Source organism: Astatotilapia calliptera, chromosome 23 (genome assembly GCF_900246225.1).
Source record: "Astatotilapia calliptera chromosome 23, fAstCal1.2, whole genome shotgun sequence".
In the NCBI taxonomy this organism is placed as follows: Eukaryota; Metazoa; Chordata; class Actinopteri; order Cichliformes; family Cichlidae; genus Astatotilapia; species Astatotilapia calliptera.
Window position 1 is genome coordinate 17,548,711 of NC_039323.1, and position 18,176 is coordinate 17,566,886.

An 18,176-nucleotide genomic window follows, 5' to 3' on the forward strand; every position below is an offset into this window, starting at 1 on the left:
CATAAGGCAAAAATAAAGCTTTAACAGCCAATTTGGATCTATTTTCTAGCCAGGTGCTGTCTAATCTCTTGAAATATATATTTTTTCAGCTAAGGTAGAACTCCCTACCCATTTCCAAATGCCAAATGAACCTTAAAACATGAACAATTCCTTGTAATCCCACAAGATCTTTTGTGTTTTTCTGACTAAAGTCCAGAACCTGCAGCCAATTACACCCCACCCCTGCCCCCTTTCCTCTTATTTAAGCAGAAGCCAAATTCTTCACAATCAAGGAATTGACTCGGTTCCAAAACTAAATAGAATAAATGCAAAGCCAGGAACATGAAAGATGATGGAGTCCTGAAACATGTTAGCTCGTAACATGAAACAACACAGATGCATTCCTTTCAATCAGTTGCATGTAAATATGTATGATGGGCTGCCTGTATGAATGTTTGCTGTTGTTTGACATGAAGTTTGGCTAAAATTGTTTAAGCTTCATAGAGATATTTTGCTTACTTGGATAAACCTTGTATTATTCTTGGACATAAATTAGGAGGCTTGTCAAGAAACCACAAGAGGTACAGTGTTCTCAAAGGATCATTATATTGGAAGGTCAGAGTGGAAACTGTGCTATAATTATAGCCTATGTTCAGAAATGCCTCGTGATTACAATACAGAACTAGAATAAATACATATTGGTATGATTTTTTTCACACAAATAATTCTAAAATAAAAATCAAACAGAGGTTTCCACATTCTGATGAAAACTGTCCAATGCACGCCATGCTGTCCTGGTTCGCGTGAGGGTTTTCTAAACACGGCATCTCTGCAGCAAGATGTCTGAAGCTCATCGCACTCGCAATCAGGCAAGAAGCACAAGCTGAAGCATTTGGACCCTGGACAGAACTTTTTTAAAATAATACCAAAGGTCCAGTCGAGATGCCAGGTTCATCACAGGCTAATTAGAAACAGTCTCCTCCTTTAATTTCTGTGGTGAGAAAAAGCGCAAAGCTCTGCAAAGTGAGGTTCTGTAAAAGTAAGCTAACGATCAGGGGAGCGCATACTTTCCAAAGCCTTTGGCCAAAACTTTCAAGCTGACGGCCAGTATTTTCCTTCATGGTCCTTCTAAAGATTTGTTTCTGGACATGTAACACCACCAAACCATGCAGTCTTAACGATGTAGAGCAACTGGAGCGGCAGTCAGCACACGGCATGGGCAAGTTTTGGGTGCAGACAAATGAAATTCATGCCGTTACCAACCATAAACCCACTCTTCTGTCGTGGGACCCGAACGACCAAACACTTCAGGGAGTTCAGACTTCTTTTCCTCCAGCAATGAGTTGTTCACTGCAGCAGGAGAGGCACTGCGATTAAAACTGGAGTTTGTATTCAATACTGAAATAAAGCCCTGAGATGCCTTGGCCATTTTTCGGTTTTGTATTTTTAAGTTTCTGTCAAAAAGTCATAGATCAGTGGTTTCTGGGTGTTAAAATACAAAAGACAAAACATCAAAACTAGAAAACTGATGACACCAAAACCAGCTCATGCATACTGGACAGGAAGACCATGCCCACCATGACACCATGCACAATGTAAATCATTAACTGTATAATTCACTATAAACTTTTGTAAACTGTGATCTGACCGGGTTTCAATTGTCAGATGAGTTCTGAGGGTGGCCTAACTCATAATACAACTGAATCTAAAGTGAAAGTTCTCATAACCCATATCACCCTCTTTTTTTAGCTGCTTATGAAAGACTTCAAATTCTATTGAATTTTCTGATGCTTGAAAGTCACTGCAGAGAGTTTAACCTCTGCTGAAGGTATTACTAGAATAACTTCTATACACTTAAAAACACTTTTGCTGGTACAAAAAAAAAATATGTATGCTTATTCTCCTAAAAAACAAATGAAAAAAAAAATTTTCTAATATTTTTCTTTCATTGGTACGTTAGTTCCTATTCCAAATAAATATTGCAGCCAGTTTGCGCCAACAACTTGTTAAGCCTATTAAAGTAATTGTTGGAGCAAAATTACTATTTTCTTTCCTAGTTGGGTTGGAAACTACTCCAAATCATCAGAAAGTAAACCAAACACTACAAATAAAATAATGGTATTGAGTTTGAGAGAGAGCCCATATAGCAACTATTATAACTACTACTATATCAATGTACAGAGTAAAGCTCAACAAGTGTAGGCAGGTCTGAGCCAGCAATAACACGCTACACCAGCTCTCATTAACTAAGTTACATTTTAGAAGCATTACTTTAACTAAAAGAGTAACAACACTCCCAATAACATTGATGCCTTATATGTATATTTTTAGATATTTCTCTATAAACTTAAAAGGCCAGTTTCAGAAAAAGGATTCGAATCAATTTGTAGCTCTTGATAATAATCTTGACAGGTTATTTTCTGTCAATTTTTATCATTTTCAGCAGATAACAGACTATTTTCTTTAGATTATAACTCTGGAAACACTATTTAAACTACACACAGCTTTTTTTTTTTAAAAAAACAAAACAAAAAAACATCATGCTAATGTTCCCAAAAACTGCAAAAACTGTGCAGTAGCATAAAAAAGTTTGAATTCTGGGGAAATGGCCAAAGTTTAAAAAAATCAATAGTCAACCCTGCAGACAACAAATAGCTTAATTATTCAATACTTTTGTAAAACACAATCTTTAAACATACATCCACAAACAAACTTTTTCAGTGACCTTAGTGTATTATCTGACCATTTTCATCTGCAGATGGAGTTCATCCAAGAAAATATACATTATTTCAAACTGGTCAGAGTTTAATGTTTTTAAACTGGTTCTAAGGAATAATTCAAACTTTTTGTGAAATATTCTACATGGTTATTAGAGCAAAGCAGTGAAACAGTGAAGCAGTGAAATGGTTTTTAGCCCAGCACCCAAAGAGTTGAAGAAGTCTCAGGTCTCTGAATTTGCTACAGTTTCCCCAACCACAACCTTAAACCAGATGGTTAAACACTCCCCACCACCAACAACTTGTAGAACACAGAGGGACACAATCAGCTGCTGAGCTTAAGTAACCAACTCACATAATCAACCATGTGCATCGTCTTGATTAGTTAAATCTCTCTGACTGAAGCTTTGCTCAAAACTGGCTTGAGGCAGCGAATGTGGGACAAAAAGACAACACAGATGGACAGACCAATGGTGGACAAACAGGTGGATGGATGGATGGATGAATAGTGCATGGACATTAAAGTATTAATAAAAAATGGAGGGACACAAAAAACACCAACAAGAGCTGCAGTGGAGGTGAAAATGCTGCAAAAGCGAGTGAAGGGTTAATGATGAAACACAGAAAGACAAACAAGGTCTTTTTTACCCAATCGAGGTCGGGACCATATGGCCGGTTTAGGTGGGGAAATGCCCCGGTGTGGTTGTCCATTTACTGTTGGGAGAAAACTAAGTGTTATGAAGGGAAAGAAACTGTCTCTGAAAACTGAACCTGATGAGAGGACAATCAACCAAGTCCTTTTCTAACCAAATAAATCTTCTTTTTTTTTTACTTGTCTTGACTATTTGGAACACCTACTTTTCCCATTTTTCCCCAACTTTTGTCCATTTCCTTAACTGTACAGAATTCCTTAATTCTTGTCATGGATCAGTTATGAACCAAAGATAAACCTTAATGTGCATTATTTATTCTGGAAGCAATATAAAATCCCACTAGTTGATCTATTAAACTTTTAGCCAAAGCTTTTAACGGACTTGTTTGGTTGTTCACCTGAAAGGTTCATTTAGCAGCTAACAGTTAACAAAAATGAAGTTTCACAGCATTTAATCAGAAAAAAGGCAAAAGTAAAATTGTGTTGAGGGGTGATGAGATGCGAAACAGTGTTGAGACACATAAGAAATTCTTTCTTAAAATTGAAAGAATAGTGGCATAGAAAACCATTGCAAAAGCCCCCAAAATGTCTCAGACAGTAACAATAGATGGGAAACTGGAAGATAATGAGTCCACAAGAGGCAAAACCAATCAGCGTTGATTAGAATATCTCAAGATTCTACAACCTAATGTAACCCATGTGAAATACAGGGCTGCAAAATCCCTTTTTGTAATCTAAGGCTATAGCCTGTTATTGTCACAGGGGGGGCGCTGTGATGCAGTCTTGTGTTCTGACGACCTTGCGTCTAGTGCGCAGGAAGTATTACCTCTCTCTTCCTGTGAGATCTTCCCTCTGATGGCGGTCAAGTACGTGTCGGAGCGCATGGAAAAAGTATCTTGGTATGCAATACTGCAACCCGGTTAATGAGACCAGATTGTTTTACGTATAAATGCTAATAAGGTACTCTTTTATTAGGCCCCGAACTCTGACCACAAAGGGAATAACGTCTGTCAAGTTATTTGTGTCTGAAAATCCCGGTGAGTCACGTGCTTTCGTTAGCTACCTGTTAAGTTAGATAATGTATTTCACTAGCCGATTCAGCTCAGAAACCTTTGAACAAAAACCAATCGGGAGCTATGAGAATCTGGCGTGTTGTTTCACTTCTCCTGTTGTTCTTTACAGTGTGTTATAAGTGTTGAATGCTTTGAGCTAAACGATGCCGATGCTAGATGCGATGCTAGCTGCTAATAGCTGTTAGCCACCCCACCCCGCTGAAGCCATATTCCGATCGGGGAGGTATTCAAGTAGAAGCAATAGCTCTGTTTATATTAGAATGGTTATGTCTTAATAGATATGAGCATATTTCAAGTTTAATCGTGTTTGCACTGAATTAAGTTACATTTGCTTGTCAGCCTTAAGGATGAATGTCACTTTCATTGCTATGACTGTTTACATTACAGTTTAAGCTGCTGATGTTCTTTGTTGTGATATAATTTTGATAAAATTGTTGATACTGGTACAAACAAGTTACTGTAACTCTTGTAACTTGGTAAAGCTAAAGGGAATGCCATTTGTGATTAATACATTTGGAAAAGAAGTTAATGAGCTCATGTTAAGAACACAAAATGGGAAAAGAAATTGATTGTTCTGCACTGTTTGTGTAGATTGGTTTTTTGAACTACTAGAAGGATTCTGGAGAACCACTGACGGCGAGAACAGCCCAAATGAGATCCTGGATGATCGTGAAATGGTGTGGCCAGCCATGCGATCGGATTGTGGGATTTGCCTGAGAAACTGATTCAAGCAACCCTGGATTACAGATAAGCCCTATGCACTACTTTTCCTACCCGGATAATAGGGTTTGCACACTGACAATTCCCCTACAGTACACCTGTTTGGGTTTTCAACGACTTTAAGGGACAATTCAGACTGGACAATTCAAACTTCACAACAGGAACACTTTAATCTGTTTCATCCATTCCCAAGAGCTCTGATACTGTTCAGTATAAATCTTCCATTTAAATGTCTTTATTTTGTTTTGTTTTACATGTATTCACCTTTAAAAATGCACTATTAGCGTGCAATTTGGGTTATTGTGTTGTATATGTGTATAAATGGTACTGAGGCAATAAAGGTCCCAGTTATTCACTTCCAAGCCAACTCCTTTTGTGAGTCTCCAAAACAAAACCTCCTCCTGAACCTAGAAAGATGTCTAGGGTCTCTATTTGAAGTGAGAGTGTACTGGTCCTGAGTAGAGGCGCTACACAAAACGTGGCGAGCCAGCCAGGAGGTTTAATTCCTTTTATTTTGGAAGTTGAGCAACTGGTGCTTTCATGCCTTTTGGGTCAAATCATTACAATTGTCCATGACATTCTGGGTTGGAGCAATAAGACAACATGGATGTAATCCAAAGTGAAGGTGTCAAAGTACCTAACTCTGTCCTAGTAGGAGGGTTAACAGGCGATGAGGTTGACAATGAGGTTATTGATTACTTAGGGCAGTTTGGTTCTATTGGAAGAGTAATCAAAGTAACTAGCACAGAGGCACAGTTTAAAAACACAGCCATTGTGGAGTTCCAATCAGGTGAACCAGTCCAGTTCCTTAAGGATAGCTTGCCTTGCAAAAGACAAAGCCGTAACCCAAGTGTTGTCCATCATATCCAGCTTCTGTCTGCGCTGTATGCTGCAGACAGGGGTTCATGTTTAACCCATTCTTACCTAACTGAACTGAAAGGGCTTGCTAAACTGAGTGGTGCAGATTTTGAGAAGGTTTTACTAGATGAGCTGGCCAGAATGAAGAAGTCCACTGAGAGTGATCCCGCAGTTGGACCAAATGTAACAGTGCCTAATCAGAATCTGCAGCTCACTAGTGACACAGACCAAGATGAACCAGCCATCATAGAGCATCAAAGTCCTCTTAAACTGGGCAGTGATTTAACCCACTTGCCTGAGCATGACTCTCACTCATCCTCTCCAAGTGTAGAAGTGACTCCCTCGCACAGAAAAACCACTATCTACTTACCACCTGAACAGCTCACTACACCTGAAGTACAGAGAGTAGTAGTTGAGCATGTCATTAAGAACAATGAAATGCCTTCTCAAGGTCATGCAAAGCTCAGGCCCTTCTCGGGGAAAACCCCTTGCTCTACTTTCGAAGCTGATTATGATACGTGGCGCAACAATGTTGAATTCCACCTCATAGATTGTACCATATCTGACAAACATATGGTAAGGAAAATAGTTGAGAGCCTTCTTCCACCAGCTGCTAACATTGTAAAGCACCTTGGTCCTAACGCTTCTCCCCATGACTATCTCAGCCTTCTTGACTCAGCGTATGGTACTGTTGATGATGGGGATGAGCTTTTTGCCAAATTCCTGAGCACAAACCAGAACTCAGGTGAAAAGCCTTCTGCCTATTTACAGCGGTTGCAGATAACCCTGAGTAAAGTCATTAAAAGAGGTGGCATCACTACAAATGATTCAGATCGCCAACTGCTTAAACAGTTTTGTAGAGGTTGCTGGAATAACAGCTTGATCACAACCTTGCAGCTTGAGCAGAAGAAGGACAAGCCACCTTCATTTCCAGAGTTGCTCCTCATGCTACGTACTGAGGAGGACCGGCAAGCGGCAAAGTCCAGCCGAATGAAACAGCACTTAGGCATTTCTAAACCTAAGGCACATTTGAACTCCCTTGAAGTAGGAGAGTATGTCACTGATGATACAGACGTATCAGCTGTTAATGATAGGCTAGTGCCTTTTGATGCACATAAGTTAGAAAGGAAACTTGCAAAGCTACAAGCCCAAGTGGCTTCACTGAGAGCATCAGCTATTGACAGCTCAAGCCAGAACTCTGACAAGCCAAATAAGAAAACCAAACCTAAGTTCAAGATTCTTCCTAAAGAGAAATCTGACCCAAGTGAGACTAAGCCCACTAAGAAGCCACGCCCATGGTACTGCTTCAGGTGCGGCGAGGATGGTCATATTGCTCCCTCTTGCAGCAATGAACCAAACCCTGAACTAGTTGAAATGAAACGTAAGGAGTTCAACCAAAAACTACAAGTCTGGGAGGAACAGAATATGTCAGCTTAAACTAAAATCAGTTTCTGGGGAGGGACTACCAGGAACTGAAAGTAATCATGAACGTCCCAAACCGGAACCTCAGAGCAAAGTATCTTCTCTCTCTCGTGCAGCACGACCCCAGATTAGGTTACCCAAGGGACTTGTAGGACAGAAATGTACAGCAAATGTTACCGTGTCGGGAGTCAATTGCAGTTGTCTCCTTGACACTGGGTCTCAAGTGACCACAGTGTCCGCTTCATTTTACAACACCAATCTTTCAGAACATCCCATTCAGCCTATCAGTGGCCTGGATGTTGAGGCTGCTAGTGGCCAAAATGTTCCTTACTTGGGATACATACCCATCAGCCTTAAGTTTCCAAAAAGCTTTATTGAAACTGAGCCTGAGGTTTCTAGCCTTGCTTTAGTAGTACCTGACTTACGCTCTAACTGTGACTTGCCTGTGCTGATTGGGACAAATGCACTTGATGTTCTGTACGACGAATATTGTCAAGGTAAAGATCCCAATGATTTGTCGTCGGTCTATGGCTACAGGCAGATCCTCCGTACACTCAAGGTCAGGAGAGAGATAAACCTAGCCGGAAACGATGGCTTTGTAACTCTTAAGGGCAAGGTGCAACACGTAGTACCAGCTCAAGGGAGGGTCCTCCTTGAAGGCTGTGTCAGATCCAGCAGTGCTGGTGAATGTGCCATTGTTGAACAGCCAACGACATCCACCTTACCAGGGGGAATTTTTGTGGAGTGCTGTCTTGTCACTTTGCCCAAGAAGCATCCTCATAGGTTACCTATATGGGTGAGAAATGAAACTGAGCATGACGTAACACTGCCTTCTAGATGTGTCATTGCAGAGCTCCATAGTCCTGCAAAAGATATATGACGAATCACCCATTTCAACCAAAAATGATGACACTGTGAAATGTTGTAATGTTACTGCACAGCCAGTTGATGAACCTGCTCACCCAGATTTGACATTTGACTTTGGCAATTCTCCCCTCCCGCAGGAGTGGAAAGAGAGGGTTACCCAGCGTCTAAGTGCCTATGCTGATGTTTTGACCAGCATGATTTGGATCTTGGACATGTATCTAAAGTGAAACATCACATAAACTTAAAGGAAGAAGCACCCTTTAAGCAAAAGTCCAGGCCAATCCACCCAAATGATTATGAAGCTGTGAGGAAGCACTTGCAAGCACTCCTTGATGCAGGAGTAATCCGTGAATCAGAGTCCCCTTATGCTTCACCGATTGTGGTGGTTAAAAAGAAGAATGGAGAGGTCCGTCTTTGTATTGATTATCGTAAGCTCAATGCGTTAACAATACGAGATGCGTACGCACTTCCAAACCTTGAAGAGGCTTTCTCAGCCCTTGCTGGATCCAAATGGTTTTCAGTAATGGATCTCAAGTCTGGTTATTACCAGATTGAGATGGAGGAATGTGATAAGCCCAAGACAGCTTTTGTGTGCCCCTTGGGATTTTACGAGTTTAACCGTATGCCCCAGGGGATCACCAACGCTCCCAGCACCTTCCAGCGCTTAATGGAACGGTGTATGGGCAGCCTCAATCTGAAAGAAGTTCTGGTGTTCATAGATGACATCATCGTGTTCTCCAGCACTTTGGAGGAACATGAAACCAGGCTTCTACGTGTCCTTCAGCAACTGAGAGAATATGGGTTGAAACTTTCTCCCAAAAAGTGCTCCTTCTTCCAAAGTTCTGTGCGATACCTAGGACACATCGTGTCTACCAAAGGTGTAGAGACCGATCCTGAGAAGGTCAGAGCTCTCAAAACCTGGCCAAGACCCCAGACGCTCAGTGACCTCAAGTCTTTCCTAGGCTTTGCAGGGTACTATCGACGGTTTGTGAAGGACTATTCAAAAATTGTCAAACCCCTGAATGATCTTACCAAAGGCTACCCACCATACAGGAAGGGCAGAAAGGTGACACCCGGTCCTAGCGGATACTTGAACCCTAAGAGCCTCTTTCCAGCCGTTGGACACCTGCTTGTCAGGAAGCTTTTGAGGTAATCATAGAGAAACTGACATCAGCTCCAGTGCTTGGATATGCTAACCCAAAATTACCATACGTCCTCCATACTGATGCGAGCACCTCTGGGTTAGGGGCAGCCTTGTATCAAGAACAGGATGGTGAAGTGAGGGTTATTGCCTACGCAAGTAGAGGACTTTCACCCAGTGAAAAGCGGTATCCAGCTCATAAACTGGAATTTCTTGCATTAAAGTGGTCCATTGTAGAGAAGTTCCAAGATTATCTCTACGGGAACACATTCACGGTTTTAACGGACAACAACCCATTAACCTATGTTTTGAAGTCAGCCAAGCTTGATGCTGCCAGCTACCGCTGGTTGGCCGCTCTCTCCACCTTCGACTTTAATATTAAGTATCGTGCTGGTAAGAGCAATCAAGATGCAGATGGCCTCTCTAGGCGGCCACATGATACTGTGGATGATGACTATGCTTCTCTTGAAGAAAAAGAGCGAATGAAACAATTCGCTTCCCATCATCTCTCTTCATCTCCCAACAGACAAGATGTGACAGCTGACACATTCAGTGTCTTGTGCCACCGTCATCTCTTAGGTGAATCTGACAATAGCCTACCTTCTATCACTTTGGTAGAGTCCCTTGCTCTACATACCGATGCGGTGCCAGACGTCTACGCAGATGATGGAACATTAGGTTGTTCTGTCATACCTACCTATAGTGAGGTAGAACTCCAACAACATCAGAGGTCTGACCCAATTATTGGGTATGTGGTCAACATGTTAGAAAATGGAGGTGAAGCAAATTCCAATCCTAACTCTGCATCCTTAGAGCTTAAACTAATGCTCAAAGAGTGGAAACGTTTGGAACTGAAAAATGGTCTCCTCTACAGAACCCGCAAATCAGGTGAAAATGTCACCTTTCAGCTTGTCGTCCCTGAGTCTTTTAAGGTCCACCATTCTCACTTGCCTTCCATGACGACATGGGGCATATGGGTTTGGAAAGAACCCTCGACTTGGTTAGGTCAAGATTTTATTGGCCTAAAATGGCAACTGATGTAGAGAGAAAGATTAAGTCTTGCGGACGTTGTGTTAGAAGGAAGACCCTTCCTGAAAGAGCAGCACCTCTTGTGAGTATCCAAACAACCCGTCCCATGGAACTCGTATGCATGGACTATTTATCCTTGGAGCCTGACAGTCACAACACCAAAGACATTCTGGTCATAACTGATCATTTCACCAAATACGCTGTTGCTATGCCAACAAAAGACCAAAAGGCTACAACAGTTTGCGAAGTGTCTTTGGGAGCAGTTTCTGGTGCATTATGGTTTCCTGAGCGCCTGCTTAGTGATCAGGGCAGGGATTTTGAGTCACAACTCATTAAAGAGCTCTGTGCCCTAGCTGGTATCACGAAGGTGCGCACCAGTCCTTATCATCCACGGGGAAACCCAGTTGAACGGTTCAACCGAACTCTTCTTGGCATGTTAGGAACTCTACGAGACAAAGAGAAAACTCATTGCGCGATTATGTGAAACCACTAACTCACGCCTATAATTGCACCAAGAACGAGACCACTGGGTTTAGCCCATACGAGTTAATGTTTGGTCGCCAGCCGAGGCTTCCCGTGGATATTGCATTCTGCCTGCCAGTTAAAGATGGCTCTCCTACATCTCACTCTCAGTATGTGAGAGCTCTGAAGGCTCGCCTTCAAGAGAGCTATCAGATCGCTGCCAAAAACTCTCAGAAGGTTGCTGAACGGAATAAACGCCGTTTTGACAAAACTGTCAGGGAGTCAACTTTGGAGAAAGGTGATCAAGTACTAGTGCGGAACCTGCGACTTCGGAATAAACACAAACTTGCAGATAAGTGGGAGTCAACCATGTACAGAGTGGTGGAAAAGATGGTAGACCTACCTGTGTATGTTGTACAGCCTATGAATGGAGATGGTCCTATTCGAACTCTTCACAGGGATCTCTTACTCCCTTGTGGTGACTTATCTGAAGCTGAGGAAGTTGACCAGGTCAAGCCAAAGAGTTGCAGGCCAAGAACGAGGCGCAGTCAGCCTCTGTTACTGGAGGAGCAATCAGAATCTGAAGACGACTCACCTGTCTATCCTAGGCAGTCTTCTGTCATTCCTGGAAAGTTGGTTCAGGTGTTTGAAATCCCGAAGAGACGACAGCAAACCGGAAAAACAGTACCGGAGGGTAGTTGTATACCAGCTACGCCAGCAGACTGTGTAAACCCTCAGCCTCAGAATGAGCCTTGCAGAGGCAGCTCCCCTTTGCTGCCTGCAGAGCCTGTAGGGGTACCTCCTGAAGTAGCTGAAGGAGAGGAGCCAGATGTTGTGGCTGAGCAACACCCTACTGAAGACGATGTAACTTTACCAACTATGACTAATCAAAAATCAGCTGTGGCCGAAGACAGCATTGATGTACCGTCCATTGATGTAGAGGCTCCTATAGCTACGGAAACCATTGATCTGAACCCACAAACCCCTGAGGTAGCTCTGGAGCATAAGGAAACTGTTGACAGTGGAGAAAAAAATGACCATGTTCGTAAGTCAGAAAGGACACGTCGACCACCAAGGCGCTTCCATTATCCTGAGTTGGGAAATCCCTTAATTTCCTTTGCGCAGAGCCTCATAGAGAGCTTTAACCAAGCACTTTATACAATAGGTGACTATGAGAGTTCATCTGTAGACCACAGCGTGACGCATGAAGGGGCTCATGCTGGGTCAAAGGGGGAGGGTGTAACCCATGTGAAATACAGGGCTGCAAAATCCCTTTTTGTAATCTAAGGCTATAGCCTGTTATTGTCACAGGGGGGGCGCTGTGATGCAGTCTTGTGTTCTGACGACCTTGCGTCTAGTGCGCAGGAAGTATTACCTCTCTCTTCCTGTGAGATCTTCCCTCTGATGGCGGTCAAGTACGTGTCGGAGCGCATGGAAAAAGTATCTTGGTATGCAATACTGCAACCCGGTTAATGAGACCAGATTGTTTTACGTATAAATGCTAATAAGGTACTCTTTTATTAGGCCCCGAACTCTGACCACAAAGGGAATAACGTCTGTCAAGTTATTTGTGTCTGAAAATCCCGGTGAGTCACGTGCTTTCGTTAGCTACCTGTTAAGTTAGATAATGTATTTCACTAGCCGATTCAGCTCAGAAACCTTTGAACAAAAACCAATCGGGAGCTATGAGAATCTGGCGTGTTGTTTCACTTCTCCTGTTGTTCTTTACAGTGTGTTATAAGTGTTGAATGCTTTGAGCTAAACGATGCCGATGCTAGATGCGATGCTAGCTGCTAATAGCTGTTAGCCACCCCACCCCGCTGAAGCCATATTCCGATCGGGGAGGTATTCAAGTAGAAGCAATAGCTCTGTTTATATTAGAATGGTTATGTCTTAATAGATATGAGCATATTTCAAGTTTAATCGTGTTTGCACTGAATTAAGTTACATTTGCTTGTCAGCCTTAAGGATGAATGTCACTTTCATTGCTATGACTGTTTACATTACAGTTTAAGCTGCTGATGTTCTTTGTTGTGATATAATTTTGATAAAATTGTTGATACTGGTACAAACAAGTTACTGTAACTCTTGTAACTTGGTAAAGCTAAAGGGAATGCCATTTGTGATTAATACATTTGGAAAAGAAGTTAATGAGCTCATGTTAAGAACACAAAATGGGAAAAGAAATTGATTGTTCTGCACTGTTTGTGTAGATTGGTTTTTTTGAACTACTAGAAGGATTCTGGAGAACCACTGACGGCGAGAACAGCCCAAATGAGATCCTGGATGATCGTGAAATGGTGTGGCCAGCCATGCGATCGGATTGTGGGATTTGCCTGAGAAACTGATTCAAGCAACCCTGGATTACAGATAAGCCCTATGCACTACTTTTCCTACCCGGATAATAGGGTTTGCACACTGACAATTCCCCTACAGTACACCTGTTTGGGTTTTCAACGACTTTAAGGGACAATTCAGACTGGACAATTCAAACTTCACAACAGGAACACTTTAATCTGTTTCATCCATTCCCAAGAGCTCTGATACTGTTCAGTATAAATCTTCCATTTAAATGTCTTTATTTTGTTTTGTTTTACATGTATTCACCTTTAAAAATGCACTATTAGCGTGCAATTTGGGTTATTGTGTTGTATATGTGTATAAATGGTACTGAGGCAATAAAGGTCCCAGTTATTCACTTCCAAGCCAACTCCTTTTGTGAGTCTCCAAAACAAAACCTCCTCCTGAACCTAGAAAGATGTCTAGGGTCTCTATTTGAAGTGAGAGTGTACTGGTCCTGAGTAGAGGCGCTACACTAAATAGTAGGTATATTTGATATTTCAGTTCTTTTTGGTATCAATTTTTATCGACTTGATTTTAGAATCTTGAACAAGAGAGAAATATAATCAATAAGCCTGTAAGTATTTTTCCAATTTGCATTTGACTTGAAAAGAAAAGTCAAACTTAAACTTGAGTACTTGAAATTAGATATATTTCATGGCTTAGCCTATCAAAACATTTTCCCCTTGGACAGTAAAAGACAGCAAAGCAGCAAAGTGAACATAAAAGAAACAGGTACAAGGAGGATTACCCCCAAGTTTCCCTGAAGTTGGGGATGAGTTACTCGATCTAGAGGAGGGGGAGTGGGGCTGTCTGAAGCCATTAGAGAAGGGAAAGAGAGGGTTTCTCGATGCAGGCCTCATGGATCCGGTAACTGTGGTAGCTGCTGGGTTGTAGGGCTGCAGGGGCAGCGATGGAGTGAGATTTCTTTTGTTTCCTTGACCTAAAAGATCAAAAACAGTTGCACGGCCTGTGTTACAGTCTGATCTGACCTTTATCTGTGTTGGCAGACAAGCGAGCTTGCAGCAGCCCTGTGCAGCATCGTTAGTGATGGACCATTAAATCTGATGTCATTGAATTTATGGAATAAATAAACAAATGAGCATGATGGGACCAAGATGATTCTTTAAGCGCTCACAATCTTGAAAAACCAGTCATCGAAGATGCTGATGAATTTTGATAACTGGAAGATTGTGTGCTACATGCAAACACCAGATGAAATGTGCATGAAGGTGATACTCCTGGATTGAGCAGCCATTCCTGTGGAAAAAAACCTTTAGCACTAATTTCACTGGAAGCTGCCTGGAAGCTCAAGGGAAAGAGATGATTGCAAATTAACAGCAGACAGACATAGCAAGGTTGCTTTTGATTGCAAGATGAAGGAAGCTGTTTGTGAGGTTGTTATTACCCCATGTGTTAGTTTTGGCCCGCTCATTGGCCAGTGCTGATCTCAGCAGTGATGAGCCGTCCTGTGATTTGCCAACAGCTGTATGAAAAAAAGAAGGTTGAACACTAAAAAAAAAATGAAGGCCTTTTTCAGTTTGAGAGATGGTCTGCATCCTGTCAAATTAAAACCTGAAAATGTAAATATTCTTCTTAAAGTTTGCCAAGCAGAACTGACTGTTGAGAAGGTAAGACACGAATGGCAAGACTTTTTAAAGCCTCGGTTACATTTGGATTCAAAGTGCATTTAAGAAGTAGGATTTGACTATGAAGACTTATCACGAGCTCTTTCCTCAAAATCTTACAAAGGTGGTGTAGAACCTAAAAAAATGTATGTGACCAGTGTGGGATGTGCTGTCTTTAGCCAATAGTCCACCAACTCCTGGTACCAGATCTTTTCACATAGTGCAAAGTACATCTGGCACTTGCCTTGGTAACAGGGTGATATAGTAACAGTCGCCAGGGCCCTTTGACCTCAAATGAGCAGTTTACGGAGGCAGAAATTAAATCTAAATAAAAGTAAGTATTCAGTCAGTTATGTCTCAGCTGTCTAAAAAAATACATTTAAAACCAACCAATTTTGTAGAACTGCTATGATTATTTTCAACACCTTAGGTAATGTGTGATAAAAAGATTTTAAGATCTATACATTTTTTAAAAAGTACTTTGTTGACAGCAGCTGAGTGTGCTACATTTCTTTGTAAAGTTCAACTGTTGGATGAAACTCTTATTTTTGTGGGCCCACACAGTTTAAAAAGAAAAGAAAATACACTGATTCATTTGGTGAAAAGAAAAATTAAACACAGAACATTGTTAACTATGTTCATACTCATTTTTGAAGAACAACATTGCATTACTTACACCCCCAAAAGGCTTAGATATTGAGAGATACAACATCTCACAGAAGCAGAAAGAGGATTTTTTAGAAGAAGCCAACTTTTGAAAAGAACATTTGGCATTTTTGGGACAGAATATGGCAAATGCAGTGAAACTATTTGCAGATGATGCTTTTATATTCATGGACACCATACACTGAGTCTAGAACATTTTTAAGTATTAAGCGACATGGATAGACAAGACAGATATTTTTCAACCAAAGCTGACTATGATAAAACTGTATGTTTTCTAAAACGTAATGATTATGTCACAGACAAAAAAAAAGAAAGAAAGACAAAAAAAAGATTGTAAGGAGGAATTACCAGTGGGGTTACGAGGCTTCTCAGGTGCACTAGTGGGTGCCTTAGTGGTTTGCACATGACTGGAGTCACCTCTGGAGGCTAACTTAGTAAGAAGGACGGCTGTGATGTTGGCATGGGGGGCTTTGGTGGACAGAAGTTTGGGGAGGGCAGGAGTGGGAATATCCGCTGGTTGGGTGTTGTTGTTTCTAATTGTGTTTCCTTTTTCTGGGATGAAAGAGAAGAGAGGTACTGAGGTCATAGGAAACTGGTCAGTGTTTGTTTTTGCACGATGTGTACACTATGATATAAAATAAAATAGACATGCATTTTGACTAATTTCATCCAGCAACTCTGGAGAAATTCAAGTCATCAGATACATGTCTTTCAAAACTGGAAAGTTGTTTAGCTTTTCTGTCAGGATAGGACATGGTATAGATACTTCATTTGATACTAAATAAAACATGTTCATAATGAAGGGTCCTCACTGGCTTATTGGTTGGTGATATGCAGTAGTGTGAAAAAGTGTTTGCCCTCTTCCTGATTTCTGTTCTTTTTTATGTTTGTCACACTTAAATGTATGAGATCATCAAAAACTGTCAATATTAGGCAAAACACAGAATGCAGTTTTTAAACACAGGTTTAAGAAGTCACTTAAATAGCACCCGCCTGACAGAGTGGAATAGACCAAAACATCCTCAATGTCATACTGTTACGTTTCGGTGTTGTCAGTGTTTTGTTTTTGCGTGACTGTCATGTGTTTCCTGTTTTACTTTGAAGGTCTGTTGTTATCTTAGTGTGTTTAGTTTACATTTTCCCTGTCTCGTCAGTTCTAATTTGCCCCAGCTGTGTTTCCCTCTTGTTGTCCATTTTCCTGATTGCCCCTTCTATGTATTTAAGCCTTGTGTTTCAGTGTGTCATGGTCGCGATCTCCCCCGTGTTGTAAATAGTTTGGTGTGTTTGTTGTAAATAAATAGTCTGTTGTAAATAGTTGTGAATGGGTTTGTTAATATTTTCGTTTGAGACACCTTCGTTTTGGGATTTTGGTGGAGGGCCTTCGTGGTTTTATTTTCCGTATCTTTGTTTTTCTACGTTGCACCCCGGTTGCCTAGGCCGGGGTGTAACACATACATTATGATGCAATCCAAGGAAATCCAGGAACAAATGAGAAACAAATTAATTGAGATCTCTCAGTTTGGAAAACATTATAAAGCCATTTCTAAAGCTGTGGGACTCCAGCAAACCACAGTGAGAGCTATTATCCACAAATGCAAAAACATTAAACAGCTGTGAACCTTCGCAGGAGTTGCCGGCCAAACAAAATTACCCCAAAAGCACACCGACGACTCATTCAAGAGGTCACAAAAGACACCATAACAACATCTAAACAACTGCAGGCCTCACTTGCCTCAGTTAAGGTTAGTGTTCATGACTCCACCATGAGAAAGAGACTGGGCAAAATGGCCTGCATGACAGAGTTCCAAGACCACTGCTGAGCTAAAGAGCATGAAGGATTGTCTAAGTGTTGCTAGAAAACATCTTTCTGATCCCCAAGACTTTTGGGAAAATACTCTGTGGAGTGACAAAATAAAAGCTGAGCTTTTTGGAAGGTGTGTATGCCATTAAATATGATGTAAAGTAACACAGTATTTCAGAAAAGGAACTTTATACCATCATTAAAAATGGTGGTGGTAGTGTGATGGTCTAGGGATGTTTTGCTGCTTCAGGAACTGGAAGACTTGCTATGGTAAAAGGAACCATGAATTCTGCTCTCTACTAAAATATCCTGAAGGAGAATGCTATAACATACTTGGTTTCTGCAACAGGACAACCATTCAAAACACACCAGCAAGTCCACCTCTTAATAAAAACAAAATGGAGATTTTGGAGTGGCCTAGTCAAAGTCCTGACCTCAATCTGACTGAGATGCTGTGGCATGACCTTACAGAGGCAGGTATTGCTCAAAAACCCTCCAATGTGGCTGAATTACAAGAATTCTGCAAAGAGGGGTAAGCCAAAATTCCTCCACAGTGCTGATTGCCAGTTATCGCAAATGCTTGACTTGCTGCTTGTTCCAGCTATTAGGTTTAGCAGGAAATCCCTTTTGCACATGCAGTTTTTTTTTTGTTGTCCCCCCCCCCCCCCCCCCTTAATAATAAACACCTTCATTCAGAAACTGTTTTTTGTGTTTACTTGTGCTATCTGTGTCTAATATTGAGTTCTTTTGGGATGATCTGAAACATTGACGTGTGACAAACATACAAAAAAAACAGAAGATCAGGAAAGGAGCAAATACTT

At 41.3% G+C, this 18,176-nt stretch overlaps 1 protein-coding gene across 9 annotated transcripts in view; it reads right to left on the reverse strand.

Moving 5' to 3' along the window:
• LOC113015669 (target of Nesh-SH3-like) overlaps positions 1-18,176 on the reverse strand; it is a 46,312-nt gene that overhangs the window by 8,307 nt on the left and 19,829 nt on the right. For 3 of the 9 annotated variants that reach the window (XM_026157769.1, XM_026157770.1, XM_026157773.1), the window contains 5 exons: positions 15,903-16,106; positions 14,669-14,746; positions 14,012-14,203; positions 3,345-3,410; positions 1,243-1,329 (listed from right to left, as the gene is read on the reverse strand). In XM_026157769.1, the coding sequence (XP_026013554.1) occupies positions 1,243-1,329; positions 3,345-3,410; positions 14,012-14,203; positions 14,669-14,746; positions 15,903-16,106 (627 nt within the window). The remainder of the gene's footprint in view (positions 1-1,242; positions 1,330-3,344; positions 3,411-14,011; positions 14,204-14,668; positions 14,747-15,902; positions 16,107-18,176) is intronic. The other 6 variants (XM_026157771.1, XM_026157772.1, XM_026157774.1 and 3 more) reach the window with 6 other exon arrangements.